At 53.2% G+C, this 21,251-nt stretch overlaps 11 protein-coding genes across 11 annotated transcripts; 6 read left to right on the forward strand and 5 right to left on the reverse strand.

The window, feature by feature from the left end:
- Positions 1–270: 270 nt before the first annotated feature.
- On the forward strand, positions 271–1,896 carry N7510_001391 (GTP-binding protein Obg; the record flags this gene model as incomplete). Its single annotated transcript, XM_056973318.1, has 1 exon — positions 271–1,896. One exon carries the CDS (start codon positions 271–273, stop codon positions 1,894–1,896), a length of 1,626 nt encoding a protein of 541 aa, XP_056838435.1.
- A 218-nt stretch (positions 1,897–2,114) lies between these two features.
- N7510_001392 (putative JmjC domain protein) lies at positions 2,115–3,749 on the forward strand (the record flags this gene model as incomplete). Its single annotated transcript, XM_056973319.1, has 1 exon — positions 2,115–3,749. One exon carries the CDS (start codon positions 2,115–2,117, stop codon positions 3,747–3,749), a length of 1,635 nt encoding a protein of 544 aa, XP_056838436.1.
- A 137-nt stretch (positions 3,750–3,886) lies between these two features.
- Positions 3,887–5,508, reverse strand: N7510_001393 (uncharacterized protein; the record flags this gene model as incomplete). Its single annotated transcript, XM_056973320.1, has 3 exons — positions 3,887–4,087; positions 4,171–4,640; positions 4,725–5,508. 3 exons carry the CDS (start codon positions 5,506–5,508, stop codon positions 3,887–3,889), a joined length of 1,455 nt encoding a protein of 484 aa, XP_056838437.1.
- Positions 5,509–5,939: 431 nt separating this feature from the next.
- On the reverse strand, positions 5,940–8,554 carry N7510_001394 (cell division control 45 family protein; the record flags this gene model as incomplete). Its single annotated transcript, XM_056973321.1, has 2 exons — positions 5,940–7,742; positions 7,796–8,554. The coding sequence occupies 2 exons, from the start codon at positions 8,552–8,554 to the stop codon at positions 5,940–5,942; spliced, it is 2,562 nt and encodes an 853-aa protein (XP_056838438.1).
- Positions 8,555–9,661: 1,107 nt separating this feature from the next.
- Positions 9,662–10,840, reverse strand: N7510_001395 (GPI-anchored transamidase; the record flags this gene model as incomplete). Its single annotated transcript, XM_056973322.1, has 1 exon — positions 9,662–10,840. One exon carries the CDS (start codon positions 10,838–10,840, stop codon positions 9,662–9,664), a length of 1,179 nt encoding a protein of 392 aa, XP_056838439.1.
- Positions 10,841–11,282: 442 nt separating this feature from the next.
- Positions 11,283–12,104, forward strand: N7510_001396 (DUF1014 domain protein; the record flags this gene model as incomplete). Its single annotated transcript, XM_056973323.1, has 3 exons — positions 11,283–11,339; positions 11,428–11,528; positions 11,594–12,104. The coding sequence occupies 3 exons, from the start codon at positions 11,283–11,285 to the stop codon at positions 12,102–12,104; spliced, it is 669 nt and encodes a 222-aa protein (XP_056838440.1).
- A 273-nt stretch (positions 12,105–12,377) lies between these two features.
- On the reverse strand, positions 12,378–13,503 carry pex7 (putative peroxisome biosynthesis protein (Peroxine-7); the record flags this gene model as incomplete). Its single annotated transcript, XM_056973324.1, has 2 exons — positions 12,378–13,290; positions 13,340–13,503. 2 exons carry the CDS (start codon positions 13,501–13,503, stop codon positions 12,378–12,380), a joined length of 1,077 nt encoding a protein of 358 aa, XP_056838441.1.
- An 839-nt stretch (positions 13,504–14,342) lies between these two features.
- Positions 14,343–15,092, forward strand: N7510_001398 (uncharacterized protein; the record flags this gene model as incomplete). Its single annotated transcript, XM_056973325.1, has 1 exon — positions 14,343–15,092. The coding sequence occupies one exon, from the start codon at positions 14,343–14,345 to the stop codon at positions 15,090–15,092; it is 750 nt and encodes a 249-aa protein (XP_056838442.1).
- A 178-nt stretch (positions 15,093–15,270) lies between these two features.
- Positions 15,271–16,689, forward strand: N7510_001399 (putative CUE domain protein; the record flags this gene model as incomplete). Its single annotated transcript, XM_056973326.1, has 1 exon — positions 15,271–16,689. The coding sequence occupies one exon, from the start codon at positions 15,271–15,273 to the stop codon at positions 16,687–16,689; it is 1,419 nt and encodes a 472-aa protein (XP_056838443.1).
- A 543-nt stretch (positions 16,690–17,232) lies between these two features.
- N7510_001400 (GMC family oxidoreductase) lies at positions 17,233–19,235 on the forward strand (the record flags this gene model as incomplete). The annotated part of the gene is given in 6 exon segments (XM_056973327.1): positions 17,233–17,286; positions 17,305–17,433; positions 17,494–17,719; positions 17,752–18,314; positions 18,368–18,971; positions 19,033–19,235. The coding sequence occupies 6 exon segments, from the start codon at positions 17,233–17,235 to the stop codon at positions 19,233–19,235; spliced, it is 1,779 nt and encodes a 592-aa protein (XP_056838444.1).
- A 222-nt stretch (positions 19,236–19,457) lies between these two features.
- Positions 19,458–21,238, reverse strand: N7510_001401 (uncharacterized protein; the record flags this gene model as incomplete). The annotated part of the gene is made up of 3 exons (XM_056973328.1): positions 19,458–20,457; positions 20,507–20,901; positions 20,951–21,238. The coding sequence occupies 3 exons, from the start codon at positions 21,236–21,238 to the stop codon at positions 19,458–19,460; spliced, it is 1,683 nt and encodes a 560-aa protein (XP_056838445.1).
- Positions 21,239–21,251: the final 13 nt, after the last annotated feature.

Genomic DNA, 21,251 nt, shown 5'->3' on the forward strand with positions numbered 1-21,251 from the left:
GCAATGAGGGGCCAAGGATGTAATTCTACATATCAAAAGTACATCCTTCGATCCAAGTTTCCATCACCCGCAATCACTTGCAGCTTGCCGTCCAGCAAACTTTAATATCTGCATCGAGACTAATATGGTCTCCCCTTTTCTCTCGATTGACACCTTGTATACCTCAGAGCTGAATGCCCCTTATCTTTACACCGAGGATGGCATTATCACCACGTGACTCCAAATATCCCTTCGTGACGCAAACTCACCCAACACTTCGACCTGCCGAGCATGGCCCATTCACGATTACTTTTCACTCTGCCCAAATGCAGGTGCAGAGTTCCCACCATCTCCATCCCCTTCATCGCACGCGGACGATGGCAGAGCACCAACGCCGCTGACTTACCTCATTTGAACCCACCCCCAGACGACTATTCACGCTTTATCTTTCAAGACAAGTGCCGTGTGACTGTCCACGCCGGGTCCGGCGGTCATGGATGTGTTTCATTCCTGCGAGAAAAGTACGTTGAGGAAGGACCTCCGAACGGCGGCGATGGCGGCAGCGGAGGAAGCATTTACATCCAAACGGTGGAGGGACTGACCAGTTTACACAAGCTGGCACGCCGAGGCGTGATTAGAGCCAGTCGTGGCAGAAACGGACAGGGAAAAAGCAAAGGCGGAAAACGCGGCAACGATGTGTTGATCCAGGTTCCTGTCGGTACCGTCGTGCGGGAAATCGATCGTGAAGATCCTGTCGCAAATGAACTCGCTCGTTTGAGGAGCGAGAGACTTCTGCGTCAGCAAGAGTCTGAAGATGAAGAAGAGACGACAGAAATGTTCACTCCTGTTCGCCACGACCGCTGGGTGTTGTATCCCGGAGCCAACCCCTCTAATTTTTTGACGGTGAAATTCCCTAAATCAAGGCCTCGGAGGCAGCATATCGCGGCGATGGAGCCGCAAGCGCCCATCTTCCTTGACCTGTCACAACCAATGGACAAGCCATTGCTGCTAGCAGCAGGTGGCGCGGGCGGAATGGGCAACCCACACTTCGTCACCAGGAACATGGGTCGACCGGAATTTGCAGCCCGCGGTGAAGGCGGCATGCGATTAGAGCTGGACTTTGAGCTCAAGATCCTGGCGGATGTTGGGTTGGTCGGAAAACCCAATGCGGGCAAGAGCACGCTCCTCCGCTCGTTGACCAACAGCCGAACGCGCATCGGGAACTGGGAATTCACTACCCTCTCCCCCCAAATCGGGACGGTTATTGTGGATGACTACAAAGGTCGACCACTGGTGGAGTCGAAGGGGATAATCCCGCGCACACACTTCACTATTGCAGACATTCCGGGCTTGGTGGAAGACGCCCATCTCGACCGCGGGCTGGGTCTAGGGTTCCTCCGACACATCGAACGGGCTGGAATCTTAGCTTTTGTGGTTGACCTCAGCGCCGGAGACCCTATACAGGGTCTACAGAAGCTATGGCATGAACTCGGCGAGTATGAACGCATGGATGAGGCCGAGCCGGTCGATGAGAGTGAAGACGGAGGCGTGCTTGAGTGGGATACCTCTGGTTCTGGTCTTCCGGAGCTTGATCCCTCACGAAGTCGTCGTCGGAGTGAACTCCCAATCGAGACACCTACCACCGTCCGGAAAGATGGCTCTCTCCCTCGTCTCCCATTACCGCCCATCCACAAGAAACCTTGGTTCGTGGTGGCCACCAAGGCTGACCTAGAGAACACGCAAGACCAGTACAAGGACCTCCAGGAGTACCTAACCGCTGTTGAGAATGGACTGGCAGAGCATCCGTCTGGACATGCCGATGGGTGGAAGGAATCACTTCATGCAGTGCCGGTCAGCGCCATCAGAGGCGAGGGCGTTAGTCGCATCCCGAAGCTAGTGATGGAATTTCTGGCGTAAACGGATGCATGAGATAAGTCTGTATATTAGATCTGTATATTATTCACAAAAATAATACCCCATGAGGGATTGGCCTCTGTCTAGCTGTGTCTGGGCTGAGTGCCTTCTTTGGATATGACTATGAAGCACTCACATCCTCCGTCATTTCACTTTCTTCTTCCTAAACCCATTCCCCATGCCCTCCGTCACGTCTTCTCTTCCCCTTTCGTGTTATTATCATGAGCCTCAACACCACCATCCGCGACGCATTCTCCGCCATCACCTCATCCTCCGACGACCTGATCCGGCAATGTCTCCCCGACTCCCCCCACCTTCTCTTCTCCGACCCCGAAAAAGCTCTGGAGCTCGCCAACACCAAACTACACGTCTTCCCCTTCAAAGATGTGCACCTTCGCTGGCGCAGACTGTACACAGACGCGTCCATAGTGAAGGTCTGCTTCGCGATCATCCGCCACTGCAACCTCGCGCGACTCGACGCAAACCAACAATCCGACCCCCACCACCTCCTCAAGCAGCTCAACAATAATGCAGACCCAAAGATCAAGATCAGTCCACATGCGGGCTGGCTCTCCGAGGCCATCCATGCCCTCGACAAGGCCCTCATCATGACCGGTGCCCCACGTCGCGAGAAGCTCATCGAGTCCCTGCTCTCCGCGTTGCAGGCCGCAACAGACGAAGACTTCAAACACCACGACACGGACAACAGCGACGTGCAGCAACCCCTATCCAAGCGCAGGAAATACTCGCCTCCCCTCTTCCCGCCCACTGCCGTCCCCGAGCCTCGTCTAGAACATCCCATCGCGCGCGTCTCGGCGCCATCCTACGACTTCATAGAGCACCATATCCACAATACTGGCACTCCACTGGTCATTTCGGGGGCAGTCGACCACTGGCCCGCCCTGTCGACCCGGCCGTGGGCCTCGCGCGACTATTGGTGGGATCGCACGTTCGGAGGCCGCAGACTCGTTCCCGTTGAGGTGGGACGGTCGTATACTGATGAGGAATGGGGGCAGAAGATCATGCCGTTCAAGGAGTTTGCAGATACATATATCTGGCAGGGCGGGCTAGATCCCGGCCATGCGAATCAAAAGGCCGCTGGCGCTGAAGGGGATGATGTACAGACGGGGTATATGGCTCAGCATGACCTTCTTGCTCAGATCCCGGCCCTGCGAAAGGACCTCAGTGTCCCGGACTACTGCTACATTGATCCTCCCGCCGCGGAACCGGGGACTCCGGTTTACCTGAGCAAGCTCAATGAGCGCGAAGAGGCCAAATCCAAGACTTCCAAGTCAAAATCTTCTCAGGACAAGTTGTCACCCGTTGTCAAGGGAGAGACAGACAACATTTCAGACGAAGAAACCTCGGGCGAGATAATGGCTCTCCCCAGTGATCCTATAATCAATACCTGGATCGGTCCGTCATGGACCATCTCCCCCCTGCACCACGATCCTTACCATAACATTCTCGTCCAGGTGGTAGGGAGCAAGTACATCCGTCTATATTCACCACATACTCCAGCCCATCAGATCCATCCCCGCGGCAAGGAATGGGTTGCATCGTCCGATGCATCCACAAAAACGACTGATAGAACGGCAGACGGCGAAGAGAATGCGGAGGGGGATGTCACCCACAAACTCATCGACATGTCCAATACCTCCAAGGTGGACCTCGCTGCCATTGAACTGTCGCCGGCCGAGTACGAGCAATGGGACGCTCTGTGGCCCGGGTTCATGGAGGCGGAGTATATCGAGACGGTCCTCCATGAGGGTGAGTGTTTGTATATCCCCGTGGGATGGTGGCACTATGTGCGCGGGTTGAGGGCCGGGGTCAGTGTGAGTTTCTGGTGGGGATGAAGATGAGGAGGATGCACTGGTTTTTTTCATGCTCTGCAATTCTTGACAAACCAATTCAATTGATGAGACCAAGTATTTATGTACACTTCTGCATACCTCAGACACGAATGGATGATACCTCTATTAGACAACCACCTCTAACTCCACGCCTCTACTAGCTCACACAGCGTCTCCTCCCCACCCACATTCCCTGGAAACACAACAAAAGGCACACCACGATGTCGCGAGCTAGGCTCATCACACCGCCAAAGCGGCACCCCCGGCGCCGCCTGGCCGACGATCGTAGCGCGCTTGACATTCAGTCCCTTGGTTGCTGCGTCGGAGGAGGTGATGCCACCCTGTTACGTGATATCAGCTATCATCTCCAGCTGAAACAAACGGAAAGTAGAAAGCAGAGTAGGTAAAACACATCAACACATACCTTAGCAATAATATACCTCGGCCTGACCTCAACCCGCTGCAAAATGCCAACCAACGCCTCCGCAACAACAGCTCCAATTCTCAACGATTCAATTTCATCCCCACCGGTGACAAGGTCCCGACTGGTCATGACGAGTGTATCTTTCCCCTTAGCCAGACAAGACTCTGTCTCCCGCACAACCCGTTCAACAACCTTTGCGGCGCTCTCAGGTCCCGCAATCAGCTCGGTCACCTGCATCTCGAGGACAGCCAGCTCATCGGTGCCGCCTGAGCCGCGCCGCTCTGTCAGGACTTTTAGTTGTGCGGTTGTCTTGGGCACGTAGGAGCCTGCGACGATGAGTGCGCCTGTTTGGCGCGGGGAAGGAAGGTGCAGCTCGGCGGCGGAGATGGGTGCTTTGGAGCGGATTCCCAGGCGGGTTGAGACGAAGGCTGCGCCTGTGCGGTAGATGAAATGCTTTCCCTTTGCTTCGGCTGGATGATACGGTATTCATTAGTATGTGTCATATAGGTACAGTGCAGCAGCAGATGAAGAGGTGGAAGATACTTGGTACTTACCCAGTAACAATCCCGCAACAAAAACATGCATGTCACTCTCCGCCGCCGCATTAACAATAATCACGCCCCCAGCCGGGGCATTAAGCAGCTTCTCACAAACAGCGTTGGGCCCACCCATTCGAATATCATCAATAGTCACCGAGAGCAGCTGCTCGGGCACGAACCGCCCCGGAGCTTTCTCAAGTACATAGTCCCTTAGACTAGAACTCTTATATCCGAAGGAAGCATCACGCGCAAACTGGGTCTTGCCCGCCGGAACGAGATCCGCCCCCTCAGCAACATAGTGCACATCATCAATGGTAAACCTTCCACCCTGGAAGAAGAACGGCGCGAGAACAAGCGCATCCGCAGGGCCGAAGACGGACTGCGCGACATCCGGTTCGAGCGGGAAATGTCCCCGCAGAGTGCTATCGCCGCGGAGGACGATGTCAACTTTTGTGTTGGTTTTCTCTGCGGCGGCGAATACGTTTGCACAGATTGTGCGGAGCAGGTCCTCGGCGCGGGAGGGTGGGAGGGCGCGCGAGTTGGTGAGGATGAAGAAGCCGCGTGAGGAGGTGCGGTTGAACTCTGCTTCGAGGGTTGCGGGGTCCCAGACTGTTAGCACGTTGATGTCGTGGCAGGTTTGTGTGCCGGTTGGATCGTCGTCTAAGACGACGAGACGATTTATGGGCGTCGTTGCGAGGATTTGGGCGATTTGGTCTTGCGCGTCGGAGGTATACTCCTGTGGGAGTTGGGCGAGGGTGGCTTCCCGGGGGAGGACGAGGTAGTCGGTTGGTTGGGCCATTATGTTGTCTTTCAGACAGGGTGCGATGTGATGTTGACGAAAAGGAGTTTAATTAGTTCATAAAGGATGTGGGGGAGAGCAGTGCGGGGAGCATGCGGAGAGAACGCCGAGGTATACTCGCCCTGAAGTCGGACCCCCAACTAGTAGTGACATAGTACATCGTAGGTGAAAATGTAGATTCAGGTATGGATTGCCCTACATGACAGACAGAAACAAACACCCAACGCCGGAGCAGCCGGAAAAACTGCTGTGAAAATGCCCATCAAAGGTCATTATACATCCATGGATATACTCCCCCATTCATTCATTCCCCACCTGCGCCCAATTTCCCTCCCTTCGCAAATATCATATCCTCCCTCATCCGAGGCGTGTAAACAGTGCGTGCAAGTTGACGGTCGTAGACTGCGTGAATAGTATGCCGGAAGCAATTATCAGCCCACCACGCTGCGGAAGCTCAATGCTTCAAGGAACCCGCCGAGATCGTCCTTTTGCACCTCAACGACGCAGTGCTCGAAACTGTCGATGCGCACCCGCGCATTCGTTTCTTGGACCACCTCTTGGAAGGCAATGCCGAATCGATTGCGGAGCATCTGCTTGCTATCCTTCGTGTCGTCCCCCTCGTCAGACTCCGATCCTGAGGATGACTCTGATTCGTCCGATTCTTCATCGTCGTCTTCACCATCTTCATTCTCGCGTTCGGCAGCCCGTTGGGCTCGTCGCTCTGCGCGCTCCTTCTGCTTCTTCTCCCTTACTTCCTTCTTCTTGCGGCGCTCTTCCTGTCGTTTGGACAACGCCGCAAAGTCGACCACTCCGCCGCCACCACCGGTTCCCACGACCACGTACAGATCTCGGTCTTCGTCAAGGCCAGCAAGAACAAGAGGAGTCCCTGCAGCTCTTTTCCGGCCAATCTTCACAGAGTCGCCTCGTTCGCGCTCTTGGACTCGAATGGCTTCTGCGACCCATAGCGCCAGTTTCGTAAGGGCGCCGGGATTCGTGAAGAGCTTGACGTCGGGTCCATCTTTGACGACCGCAATGCGAAATGCGCGAAGGTGCCGGATTTGATGTTTGGAGAGCAAGGAAGTACCCGTGCGGAGGATGGCACGGTGCAGGTGTTGGGCGAGAGGCAAAGACTCCAAGAGAAGCGTCGGCGACTCCGATGTGAGCGAGAGCGCATCATAGGCACTCCAAAACCGGGGGAGAAGGCTGGCCAAGTCCGATTCGGCGGAGCTGCCGCCATTCTCAATGTCATCGTTCGTGCCCCGTGCACGCGGTAGACGTTTGGCATCCCACGCCGCGGAGGCTTCTTGCGGTCCGACTTCGAGCATTGCGCCGACAATGACTCCCACATCCGTAGCAGAGAGACATGCCTTCCAGCCCCAGCATCTCACGAATCCCCAGCCTTCCCGAGAACTGGCGTACCCGGATGGTTCTGACGGCACGAGACCATCCAGGCCATACATGGGTGCATACTTCAGGAGACGGCCACGCAACGCGCGCTTCAACTCCATGTCCATGTGTGTATAGTACTGGTGGCACTGGGTGAGACTGATGCCCATTTTGGCCAAAAGCTTATGCAGTCGCTTGCGGCCATTTTCCGTCCACACATGAAGCCTGGGGGCGAGATAGGGACTGTGCAGCATACTTTCGTAAAGTGACCAGTGTCGAACTAGCAGGAAGCGTGGTTCGGGCGACAGGCGGATGGATGTGTCGGTGGGAGATCGAGCCGTAGTCGGGATCACACCGTTGATTTCTCCTCTGAAATCTCGATCTCGTTCATAGGGATCAGGTGGGTTGAGTCGGTGAACTTCGTCGCGAAAGATCTGACGGATGTGTTCACCCCGCTGCCCACCCCAGCCTGCTGACCCTCCTGATTCCGAGCTGTTCGAGATGCCCACGCCCGTCATAGTACGACCACTCAGCTCCAAACTGGACACGCCGACAATGGCAAGCCAGAGCAGGTCATTATCCTCCCGGCCGAGTTCTGATGCCAGAGAGTAGACTAGCGAGGAGATTGGTTCCGAGTATGAGGTGCCGGACGAGTAATACCTTTGCAAAACGGTGTCATGTTTGCGTTTAAGACGAATGAGTCGCTGTTTCAACGTTCGTGCGGAAGGCTGCTTTGGTTCTGCCGGTGACGGGGAATCGGTTGTAGGCGTCACCGAGCGTGATGAATTAGAAGAGTTGTGACCGGGTCTCCTGCGACGACTGGGAGATGAGTCGACAATCGAGTCATTCTTTTGCTTTCATGTTAGTCCGGCTCCAGTCCCATTGCAAGTAGTATCCATACCGAATTGCTGCGTCTCCGCTGCCGAGGAGGCCCATCATCGTCCTCCTCTGACTCGTCCTCATCCTCACGCCCGGACCAAGACTTGCGTTTCTTAGACCCAGGCTCCGTGTCTTCGTCGTCCGTATCCCCGCCACTCGCGTCGTCATCGTCCTCATCCACCTCGGGCATCTCCAATAACGCGTGGTATGCCTCTTGTTCAAGTCTCATCTCCTCAATGTCACCATCATCATAAACAATAATACCCCCATTCCTGGACGAATACGCGGCAGTAATCCGTCCATTATCAACACCGCGCCCTCTCCGACGTGCATTGGCATCAATATCCGCCATGGGCTGACCTGCAACAGACTGACCCCCAAAAACATTGCCCAGGTTCCACGGCCTTCGCGCGTCAAACACCCAGATTTGCACGCCGCCCATATCCTCCGACTCATCCTCCGGACTCAGCAGGCCCAAGCTCTCACCCAGATCAACCAGCCCACCTACTCCCAGACAAACCACAACTCCACCGCTGCCGCCGTTGGTGGTCTGCATGGGCTGGACCAGGTCCTCGCCCGCGCGCGCGAGGTCACCATATCCCGCCACTGGCTGGATCTTGTGCGGAATATAGTCACGTTTCAGGAGCGCTGTGAGAATCCGGCAGGCGCATAGCGCGTCCGGCTCGAGGGCCACGAGAATGAGGACTGGCGGGGAGAGCGGGTGGTGGGATCGGAGGAGCTGGAGGTAGAGATGCGAGATCAGCTGCCGAGGGAGATACATGGCCGTTGAATGAGCACGACCATGCGGGAGTTGGGAAGTGGAGGTGTCGTGGGAGGTGGTGGAAGTGAGTGCGTGCAGAAGTTAGCTGGTTGTTCTGGAGAAGCGCGTCGCGCGTCGGGGGCTGTAGGGCACGTGCCAACATCCGATCACCATCATTCCATTCTCTGCATCACCAAGACAAGATCGAGAAATGTGTGCGTTGCTCACATTCAATTCGCCAGATTCAAAGGCAGCGGGCCGGGCTTTAATTTGCCCCCCGTAACTCAATTGCTCAACAATTCTCCTTGATGAATGTCGTTGCTTATCCTCCTTGCGGGTATAGTTACAACGGGATACACAAACACCAGTTATTCTCAAACAAGTACATAATGTTTTTTTTGTTATGATGATTCGTCTGGACATATTTCGTTTTTTTGTATTTTTGTTTTTGTTTCTGTTGGTTGCATCGATTCGTGTGATGATGATACTTGACGTCCCAAAATATATACTTCAACCACATAGGACCTCCCACAGCTCCTCAATCTTCCTCACAACCACCTCCGGCAATAGCCCCTTAGCAATACCTCTCACGTTCTGCACAATCTAGGAAATCTTGCTCGCACCCAGAATCACCCCGTCTCCCTCCTGCAGCGCAGAATGATAGTAAATTCACCGCACACGAGCCTCATGCGCTGTGATCTGAAGCGGCTCGATGGTATCCAGAAGATCCGAGACTGCCGCGTGCATCTCCGCCTTGTCATACATGGCATTGGCCGCCGAATATAGTGCTTGGAGGAGACATTTTGTTATTGATCAGGTAGTTATGCATATTCTGGTTGTTCACAGACCCAGCTCACTATATTGGCTGATATTATTAATGTCGACGATCTTGATTGTTCAGCCGGGAGATGGGCCATCCGAACCGGAACGGGATATTGCCTTCTGACAAGGCTGCATGTCGACATATCAGACAAGATGCAAGTGCAATGGAATGGTATAAAAAAAATCCTGGTATTCAAGACTAACGCCGTGCACCATGTCCGCATGCTATATATTCTCAGACTGGGGTAAACCAAACCGAGCTCCAGAAAAATGACAATAAAGATATCAAAACTACCCGCTCAAAGATTAGAACTTGCGTCCCAAGATGGATCCCGCCACCCAGACAGCGGTGCATGCTCCCACCACCGAAAGACCGACCAGCCGTTTGCCCCAGCTGTTGTCATCGGTCATCTTGGTGGGCCCAACCGTCTTCTTCGGGGTCAGATGCAGCGAGGCCGCCTCGGTATTATTTTGGGATGAGAGAATGCCCGAATATTCTTCATCGCGCTTGCGCCATTTCTCCACGAGCCGTGCAATCTCAGCCAGATCTTCTTTGAGAGACCCAGGCTCGGTAGCATTGGAGTTCTCCACTTCGACGTTTTGAACATTTCCAAAGAAATCCACCACAGTCCGCAGACGGCCTTCTTGCTCGCCACCTGGAAACAAGTCCCACCGGACACCGGGCTGCGAATGGATCTTCGATTCATCGTACGAGTCAAACAGATCACCCAGGTTCAGCTTCGAGTTGGCGCTTGTCACTTGTGTCTCCAGGAATTCCAGCACGTAATAAGTCCAGCGATCAATCACGGCAACGCCCACGTCGTTGTCCGCATGGTGGGAGTAGGAGGACTGGTCGAGCTCACTGGAGCCGGTGGCGACGATGTTCGGCGAGTAGAAGTGCGTGTACATCGTATTGGCTTGGCAAGTATCGATCATGAACAGCAGTTCATGGTAGCGTTTCTTCTCCCACATCTGACCAAACGCGTCAGCCAGATCCCATGCCCCGATTTCCTCGGAGTCCTGGAACTTGAGGAACTGGTCTCCCCCATGTCCGGTCATGTACACCAAAACGTTGCTGCCGGCATCCGATCCGAGCCGCTTGCTGCGCGGCACATCCGCGTCGAGACGATCGGTTAACAGACGGATGAAGTTCTCCACCGTCACCTCGTAGCCCCTGTAATCCACCTCGATGTTGTCGCCGTACAGATCGACTGCGCGGTCCGCGTTACTGTAGACAGTGCCGGGGAAGGCGTTGCGAGGGTTGCAGGCCATGTCATCGGGGAGCATGAGAATGATTTGCGAATCGGGGATCCCGAGACGCTTGACGGTTCGGTAGAGGGAGAGTACATTGGCGAGGTGGCGGTAGTTGAACCAGAAGCGTGAGGTAGAAACGAGCACTGCCCAGTTGGAGGTATGTTCGGCAGCGACTAGACTGATCAGAAGCAGGAACCACAGAGCCTGCAGACTGCGAAAGAGTAGAGCCATGGCGAGGAAGGCGATAGGGTCATATCAAGTTGAACTCGGGATATTTGAGATGTGCGCAAAGAAATCAGATAAGGAAGACGCTTCAAAAGCAAATCCAGAAAGTGAGCTATATCAAAGCCATAATGATCGTGTCGAGGTCAGGAGAACAAGGAGGAGGGAGGGAGTTGTGAGATCGAGGGAAGCTGGGGTGGATGACAAATGGTCAGGAAGGAACCCGGATCCGTGCCTGAGGAATGAACCCGTAGTTGGTCTTTTAACTGGTCTCACAGTTTCCTTGCTTAGTCACCCCGCCCACCGCCTCCCTCGGATTCGGCATAATCGCCTGGCGGATGGACTGATCTATCAAATCAACACTCGACTCACTTTTTCCCGGGTCTTCCCACCTCCCTCTTTCTCCAGCACCTGTACAGCACATCCAATCAAGCACATACGCTGCCAAAAAATGGGAGGCAAGAAAGCCGCCGGTGAAAACTCCAAGAAAGCCGCCGGCAACGCTCGTGTATGCTTGCAACCCCGCCAAGATTGCCACAGTCCTTGAACCGGCCGAGCATGCTCCCTAAATGACAAAAATTCTAACAATTCACTAGAAAGCCGAAGCGGCTGCTAGTAAAAAGGCTGCGGAGGACTCCAAGCGCAACGCAGAGGAGGACAAGCAATGGGCGAAGGGATCGAAGAGCAACGCCAAGAAGTGAGCGAGCATAAGCTGGGCTGAATCTGTATGGTCAATGGATGAAACTAATATGTCCATAACAGAGACGACTCCGAAGCCAAGAAAGCCGAAGCAGCGCGCAAGAAAGCCGAGCGAGACGCGCAACTCGCCGCTGAAGAAGCATCGCAGCCCTCAAAACCCAAAGGCGCCGGCGCCAAGTCCGCACAGAAGAAATCACGGGGACTAGATCTTGCACAGCTGGACGACGGCCCTTCGGGCAAGAAGGGGTCTGCGCTCAGCGCTACGGGTATTGACAATGCCTTGGATGCGCTGTCTTTGACGGAGAAGGATAGCGGCAAGATTGATCGGCACCCGGAACGACGGTTCAAGGCTGCCTATGCGGCGTTTGAGGAGCGTCGACTTCCTGAGATTGAGGAGGAGAATCCGGGCCTGCGGCGACAGCAGCGCATTGAGCTTTGCAGGAAGGAGTTTGAGAAGAGCGAGGAGAATCCGTTTAACCAGGTGCATGTCCGGTCTAATGCTACCAAGGAGGAGATTGCTGCGGTGAAGGCGCAGGAGAGGCAGAAGGTGGAGTCGAGGTTGGGTGGGAAATAGACTGGGAAAAGGACAAAAAGGTCATGTATAAGACGTACGACATTTATGATGATGGGTTCTCTCAACTCAAACTTTCTCAATTTGAGAAAGTTGAATCACAAGAAGAGAAACATGCTTAGATTTTGAAAATCAAGTCGATGCAATGCACTTATATGAAGATGCAACGCCAGATATCATACAAGAAAAATTCATCCGTAGCAAAGAGGTCTGTCTATACATCTGCCCGTGGTTGCTTGCACAGCAAGCCAACCAACCAGAGCAGGCCAGTTCGATTCATGTCATAACGCCTCGCACGTCCCACACATAGAGGCTCTCATCCCATCCCACACTGGCGCACCACCCCTCACTCCCAAACAAACACCAGTCCACCCCGGTGACGAACTCGGTGTGTCTGCCCATCCGCCCCAGCTCCGCACCGACGACCGGCCCAGCGGGCCCCGCGCGCATGAGATCTATATCTCCAACAGAAGCCGCGTCGGACCGGTCACTCCATACGCGGCAGGTCATGTCGTAGCTCGCGCTGAGGAGAACATTCGATAAATGGGGCGACCACGTCAGCTTGCGGACGGCGTATTCATGGCCGAGCATGGTAGCCATTGGACCTTGCTGCGGGGCCCGAATGTCGAATGTGCGAATGGCGCGGTCCACGCCCGCCGTTGCGAGGACGGTAGGCCGGTACTTGTTCCAGTCATGGGTGAGGGCCTCGGCCGGCGGGGTGGAAGCCGGGGGGATACCCGGCGGCCTTCCGGGGATGGAGGACGCCGCAGGGGCGGCGTGGATGGGGATTTGGAGGGAGAGGTGGTTTGAGGCGGAGGCTGGGGTGCGCAGGTCGAAGACGCGCACGTACGAGTCCGAGGTGACGCAGGAGATCAGGTCTGGGTTGTGTGGGCAGAAGGCGGCGGAGTAGGTGCAGCTGTGCGTGGGGAGCGTGAGGAGGGACTGCGCGCGATGCGGCGACCACACACGCACCGTTCCGTCCCAGCTGCTGGAGCAGAAGCGGTCCTTAGCGACGAGGTTCCAGTTTACGCTGAATACTTCGCGGGAATGTTCTTTCCAGCTTTGGACGGGGTAGTCATTCGCTGTGCAGTCGAAGAGCTTGATGCTGCCATCGCCTGATGCGGTGAGGACTTGGTTCTCGTGGATTTCGGACCAGGCGAGGTCGTAGAGGGAGTCTTGCGTTGTGAACCTGGGACCAATGGTTAGTTGAAGCCGCGGGGAAGACCGGAGAAACTCACCATTTGACAGGCACAATCCCGTTCGGGGTCAGTTCGAGGATGAATAGTCGTCCATTGCCGACCAGGCCGAAGTTCGCGGAACTGGCTACGGCCAGGCGATTGTCGAAGAAGGGCGAGTACTTGACCGCACAGCCATTGTAGCCCTGTGTGCGGAAGTGGAGCATACTGAGAGAGGTGATCGGGGAGACCGATCTGCTCCCAAGAGGAAAGCAAACAAAGAAAGAAGAAGAGAAAGGAGTGAGAGCCCGCTCAGCAGTAATCCAGGGTATCAATCAACAAGGCAGGGAAACGTCAGAGAGCATGGCGACGGCGTCGGAGTGGCATCGGCATTATTGCGGGGAGGATCAGATGGGATGCCGAGGTAGATGGTCTGTTCTGGCTCATGTAACATTGCTAGGTTGAAACTGATATCGCCTGGCAAGATGGCCGAGTTGGTCTATGGCGCACGGTTCAGGTCCACCCGAATCCGATTGGTTATCATCAATCTCCGTGTCTCGAAAGGGGCGTGGGTTCGAATCCCACTCTTGTCATTTCTCTTTTTGCATCTTTGGGATAGTTAGGGGGGTATCTATTTTTGCTGTCGAGGGATTTAAAGGAAGGTCAAAAGAAATGGATACAATTATGTATGTAGTGGTGGTGCAGCTATCATTATTGAGTGATCCGAAAAGTGTTGGTTCAGTTGGGATCTGGCTGTCCCGAAGTATATATATCTTGACGTCAACATTTATATTTTTCCCCATGCAAATCGACGTTCAACGAATACCTAAATCTAGGCCATTTGGATTGCCTCCATAATAATGATTATCGGCAATAAACAATGGTTAGTCATACCCAGAAAATCAGTCTTGCCTCTCAAGTCGCATCAATGGATATGACGCCATGAATGCCCTCGACAGCACATCTTCAGTCCCAGCAAACCCGACACTCCTCTCTTCTGTCGCAAATATGAAATAAGCCTCAATCTCCCTTTCTGTTCAAACTGCACTCAAATGCGACTCCCACCATGACAGAACCCGAGGATTGCAAGTCAGCAGCCAGCCTATTTCTTCACCAAGAAGTCTATCGATTAGGCTCATCCCCGGGCCTGCGCTCCCTCCCCCAAGGGCCTGAGCGCGATTTCCTCACTCTAACATGGGGCCCAGTCGTCTACCGCACCACCTACGCTCCGAAATGCAGACGCCTCCTCCGCGTCTTCCTGCGCTGCCTCAACGACGCCATCAGCCACTCCATAACCCGCGAACTGCCCGGCTCAGACAAGCAGCTGCAGGTACTCAAGAATACATACTCCTCCAAGGTCTTCAGCGCGCAGGAAAAGTACAACGGGTTAGACGAGGACGGCGTGCGCAACGCATTCCATGATTTCAAGGTGTCGCTGGCCATACCTGCGATCGAGCTACCGAGTAGACTGCGTGTGTGTTTGATGGTGGATGAGATGGTGCTTTCGCATCTTCAGGGCGAACTGGATCGATCGTCCAGGGTGGCAAAAGATGCTGATATCGATCGGTGTTGGGTGAAATTGGTCGAGGAGAATTTCCCGGACTCGAGGCTTGGGGCCCAGCCGTATATTTCCGAGATCGATGTGGATGGAGAGACGGACGGTGTGGGTGATTATCGGGGCGTATATCGGGGGTGGACGATGGTGGCCCTGTCGGCCTTGATCGAGGTGTTTAAGAGTCTGGGGCAAATGCGGCATCTGCAGGAGTATCACCGCGAGGGACGTATCTATCTGGGACAAGGTAAATGGAGTTTATAATCATAGGAATATACCTGTATACTTCTTTTGTACTATAGAGCGAGAGAATAGAACGGTGTATGAACAAGCCTTATGATTGGTCACTTTGAGAGACATCACATCATGTGCCGATAAGATAGGGTGTCTGCTCGTGTTTGTCGCAACCAAGTTTCATCTCCTGGTAAAGAAGAAGTAAGTGATGGATGCATTTGTTAAGAAGAAGAAGCCCCGACTCTCCCATCCAGCAGATGAAACAGAAGATTCCACGGATGTCAAACTGGCCATCCTGGCATCGCTTTTCTCTGCAGTCAAGCAGGATGACTTGTTGGATATCCTCGTGTCCTGCAACGGGTCCGTAGAGGATGCATCATCACTGCTATCCTCACAAGACTTCGCAAAAACATCGATATCATCACCGGCATCGAAGAAGCGGGCTGCTTCCGGGTCATCATCACTCGGCGTGCAGACATCTCTATCATCGCACCTTCGCACAACTAGCAAAGATGGATCTCTCGTCCCCCTAAACGCAAACAAGCAAAGAGCACCACCCACCACAAAGGGCAAGACACTACACCTCTACAGCCCGGAGGACATCGCAGCCTACACACCCTGCACAATCATCCACAACTTCCTCCCGGCCGAGGAAGCAACCGCTCTCCTCCTCGAGCTACTCGATGAGTCAAAACATTTCTCACGATACGAGTTCCAGCTTTTCAACCGCACAGTACAAAGCCCGCACACCGCCAGCGTATATGTATCCACGCCTGAAGAACTGCGACAGCAGACATCCGAATATACCTACGGCGGAACTTACCGGTCGAATGTGCGGCAGGCGACCCCGCAACTACGGCTTGTCTCACGCACAGTACAGCGGACTGTCAATGAGGAGATCCAGAAACGGATTCGGGAAGTTTATCCCGATGGAAAGAAGCTCAAATATCAGTCTCCAAAGCAATGGAGACCCAACGCGGCGTTTGTCAATTGCTACGATGGTCCGCAGGAGAGTGTGGGGTATCATTCCGACGAACTGACCTATGTCGGTCCACACCCGGTGATAGGGAGTCTGAGCTTGGGAGTTGAGCGAGAGTTTCGAGTCCGTCGAGTTATTCCCCAGGAAGAGGAGAACACAGAAGATGAAGAAAAATCAAAGTCTCCTTCAAAGGATCGAAAGGCATCATCATCTTCTACCCGTGCAGACGCCCAAGGCCAAATATCAATCCATCTACCCCACAACTCTCTCCTAGTCATGCACGCCGAGATGCAAGAAGAATGGAAACACGCCATCACACCGGCACAGACTATATCTCCGCATCCTGTTTCAGGCAACCGGCGTATCAACGTCACCTATCGATGGTACCGTGATACTTTCCACCCTCGATACACGCCGCGATGTCAGTGTGGAGTACATACCATTTTACGCTGTGCGCAGCGCAAGAAAGAAACGAGAGGCCAGTATATGTGGATGTGCTATGCTTCGTATAAGCCTGGGAAACAGGGGTGCTCGTTCTTCCAGTGGGCTGTGTTTGATGATGATGGCGAGCCAGTGTGGGATACAAAACGAGACGAGGATAGTGATGATAATGCGCCTAGACTGGATAATTTTTCGGGGTCACAATGAAATAGTATGGGATATCCTCCATTTGATGGAGTATGATAGTGAAAGTAGGTACACGCTCGATGATTTGCAATTTCCCAAAAGAAAGTAGAGCCTCCACTAAAATTTCCATAATCCCTCCAAGAAAAAGTGAAACCAAATACGAAGCAGAAGCTCCCAATTCGCGATCAGTGGATCGATCAACGCCAGAGCGGACCTAGAAGCCGCATATCAATATGCGGGGAAGATCCACCTTAGGAACACTCTTCAACCCCCAAGATCAGCGACAGTCTGATAATTCTATTCACATAGACTTCTAATCCTCGGAATTTCATGCTAATCTCCCGCCCTGCAATGACAGGCTAATTGTATGCTCATAGTTTTCATAGGCTATGTTTCACCTGCACAGTGATGGAACTATACCCTATCCCGACCAGCCCCTCTTTCTGGGCAAAGCGGAATTCCATTCCGTCCTGCCTCTTCTACTTGATAAAATGATTGAGCTTGGGGGTTTAGTGGGACAATTATGATCTTCACTTATTTGAATTGACTATTTGCACATACATCATGGGATCTGTAGAAGACACTGAGAGCACATTTGACTATATTGTCTGCGGGCAAGTAATAACCAACTCTTAGACAACAGGCCTGCTAATTCACGATAGAGGCGGCACATCAGGCTGCGTTGTTGCTGGACGATTGGCCGAGAACCCAGGTGTCAAGATCTTGCTTCTGGAAGCTGGGCCCCATAATAAAGATCTTGAGAATGTTCATATGACAGGCGGGTAGGTAGCTCACCAACAGTTCACGGACAAGACTCACTGTTAGCGCAGATGGTCGAACAACTTCGACTCCGAAACAGACTGGAATGTAATCACGCCACCCATGGCGGGTGTCGATAATCGCCAGGTAAAGCTCAGCAGAGGCCGATTCCTAGGCGGATGCAGCGGGTGTAATGGCACACTCTGTATCCGCGGCTGTCGACAGGATTATGAGGATTGGGGTCTGGATGGATGGAGTGGTGACGAGTTCTTTAACTATATGAAAAAGGGGTGTACACGCTTTTATACCTAGACCATTGCGCAGTTTCATTACTAACATTCCTCGATCAGGCCGAGACGTTTCATCCCAAGGACTGGTTCAAAGCGGATGAAGACAGCCATGGCTACACCGGTCCTCTCCACACCGAGCCACATGACCTAGCTCCCATATCGCAGCTGTTGATGGATTCGTTCGTCTCACAGGGCCTGCCTTTGAACCATGATATGTTCAGCACGGGAGCCGTTTCGCATGGCTGTGGCCATGTTCCTCGTACGGTGTACCAGGGGATCCGCACGACCGGCGCCGATTTCGTGACGAACAAGAACCATAGCGGGAATATCACCATCGCGACTGACTCGATTGTGGACAAGGTCATTTTTACGCATGAGGCGGATGAGACCCACGCTACTGGTGTGGTGATCAAGAGCTCTGACGGCGGTTCCAAGACATACTATGCTCGTAAAGAAATTGTTGTTTCTGGTGGAGCATATTGCAGCCCTGCTATTCTGCTCCGGTCTGGTATCGGTCCCAGAGAAGAGCTGGAGAAGCACACCATCCCATGCACAGTGGATCTACCAGGTGTAGGAAAGAACCTGATGGACCATCTGGTGAGTAACCTGCTAAAATACCCCCTACAAACACTAACAGACCCAACTATTAGATCGTCTTCATGTTCTACGAAACAGAGAAGCAGGGTCTAACAAACGACCACCACGTCTACCACGACAACAACTTCGCAAAAACATACGCAGAATGGAAAGAACAGAAAAAAGGCTTTCTATCCACATTCCCCTTCGGCTCCTTCGCATTCGCACGACTAGACTCCCGCCTCTCCGATTCAAACCTCTGGACCACATCTCCGCGCGCACCAGGACGAGACCCCATGGGCCTAACACCCAGCCAACCCAATATCGAATTCTTTACCACAGAATGCTACGGCGGCCCGAAACAATACAACGACTTTCCCATTAATAACAAGCATGCCTTCTCCATGATCGCGGAGCTGTTCGCGCCGAAGTCTAGGGGGAGTGTTACTCTAAATTCGAAAGATGCGATGGAGAACCCCATTGTAGATTGTAATTACCTGGACGATCCGCTCGATTTATTGGTTATCAGTGAGGCGTGCAGGTTTGGAAATGAGATTGTGATGAATGGGAAGGGCACGAAGGGTATTGTTAAGGGGTCTTGGCCGGCGGATTTGAGGCACCATACCTATAAGACGAGGGAGGAATGGGTTCCTTATGTTAAGGAGCATGCTACTACTTGTAAGTTCGTGGGTTTGGCGGTTGAGATTTTGGGAGATATGTACTGACTGGAATTCCATAGGCTACCATGCGGCTGGGACATGTGCTATGGGGAAGGACGATAATAGAATGGCTGTTCTGGATGAGAGGTTGAGGGTTAGAGGTGTTGCCGGGCTGAGGGTGGCGGATTGTAGTGTTATGCCTGCCCTGCATGGAGGGCATACGCAGATGCCGGCGTATGGGATTGGAGAGAAGTGTGCAGATCTAATTAAGGAGACTTGGTAAGGGGCCGAATGTTCATAGTATGAGTTTACGGTTGTGGATCTCCGCAGATGTGTGTTCAATGACTCTAACCTGCTGCCGGTAACTTGAACTCTTGAGTATGAATGAAAACAGTTATCCAAACCTGCAAGACGCTGATGGTAATTATACACCAATGAGTAATAACAGCAGCCAATAGAATTATAAGAATATCCAACCAACACAAACCAAACGGACGTCGACGGTTCAAATACTCTCTTCCGTGCCCAAACTGATACTGGCTATATCATCCTGCTCTGACGGCATTGCAAATTCCTCACGATCCCATGATGCAATCGGTGCGGCGGACTCGTTTCGAAAGACTGAGCAGTGACTTTCCAAGTGAACGGTGTTGGACGCTGGTAGCAACACATGTCTGTAATAAAGGCAAGCAGTCAAGATATGCTGGCTAATCTCTGCAGCGGAGCTCTCCTTCAACAAAGCGTTGATCTCGACTATCAACGCATCGGTAATGATTGAATGATGACCTCGATATCTGGCGTCCCGATATATCGGAGATGTATGCCACGAGTTGCTGGCTGCCATGCCCACCTGAACAGGAACAGTCCATGTCTCCCCCGGCCGTAAGAATGGCAGATGGCAACCGTCAATGATTGACAGAATCTGGCAGGCAAATCCGGGACTGAGAGAAAGTCTCAGATCAGAAATGCCTCCCGGGTTGATTCCAGTGCGAAGTTGGTGAACGATTTTGGAAACCTTGCGCATGAAATGTATTTCCTGAGTTTCCGGGTTGTCTGTGCTGGGGCTATAGGAAATGTGCCAGCCAGGTGGATGTGTTGGGTTTTCTAAGGGCAGGCACTGCTGGGGCGCGACAGTATGGAACCCAATTCCCTCGTCAATCAGAGGCATCGACAGGCGCTCCGGAGGCGTCGCAGAAACGAACACCATATGACAGAAAGCAGATCTGGGGGAGACACGAAAAATTAGAGAGAGCTGGCGGATGGCATGGCCCAAGTCGGCCGCCTTCTTGCGGCTGACATTCACGCGCTCGCGTGAGAAGGCTTCCAAGACAGATTGAGACACTTCGAAAGGATGGAACCCTAACGGCAGAAGCAGCTCAAAACCATACGTTGCATCACCGTCAACACGAGCCAAGGCGAATCTGTCGTGGTTGAAGACCAGATTCGAGGCCAGGACCGAAGACCCGAGGATCATCTGCGTTACTAGGTGGAGCGACGTTTGTGGTCTATGATAGAATGAGCATTTACTATGAGACACCAAATGGCGACACTTACACATGGTCAAGAAGAATGACCAAGTCAAGAGGAGCGAGAGCCGTAATTTCGGGGAGGTTGATGGGACTGACATCGGCACTCACATTGATGGTCGTCCAGGTTGACACGGGACCCATACCGAGTTTGGAGGCGCTTGCATTCAAAGTCATATTGACGAAGGTTATGGGAAGATCCAGCGGACGCATGTAGATTGGATCAGGTCGGCCAAAATTGCTAGAGAAAAGCGTGGGCAAATCTGGCCGGCGAACCTCGCGCAAAGTAGGAGGTTGTGAATCACTAGAGGTTGATCTGGACGAGTGACGGGGCCTCAAAGAGTCATAAGACCCGGTACTGTAGCGAACACAGAGACGCCGGGCTCTTCGGTCCTTGCTCGGGGACATAATGAGATTTGGGCCCTGCTTTGTTTCAGCAAGAAGACAAATTTTAAGGAGAAAAGACACCCACTCGATCGATAAATGGGTCATCTGTCTCGCCAATACCCTGCTTCGGGGCACTCAAACCAGGCTGCCGAACCTTCATCACCTCAAGCTGATAGGAATCGGTGTAAGAAGGCGTCCTCGTTCTCAATGAAGTCGCAAGCCTGTTCGAAATAAAACTCCCGCTAGCAGCGAGTGATGAAGACCGAAGAGGAATAGAGGGATATGAGTACAAAGTCGATAACGAGCTAAACCTGCTGTCATGTGATAAACGGTGCTTGATGACGGTAAGAGGCTCCGGCATCGTGGTCTCCATGGTTTCTGTTCGA

Source organism: Penicillium lagena, assembly GCF_028827675.1.
Source record: "Penicillium lagena strain IBT 129212 chromosome Unknown utg000001l_segment0_segment0, whole genome shotgun sequence".
NCBI lineage: Eukaryota > Fungi > Ascomycota > Eurotiomycetes > Eurotiales > Aspergillaceae > Penicillium > Penicillium lagena.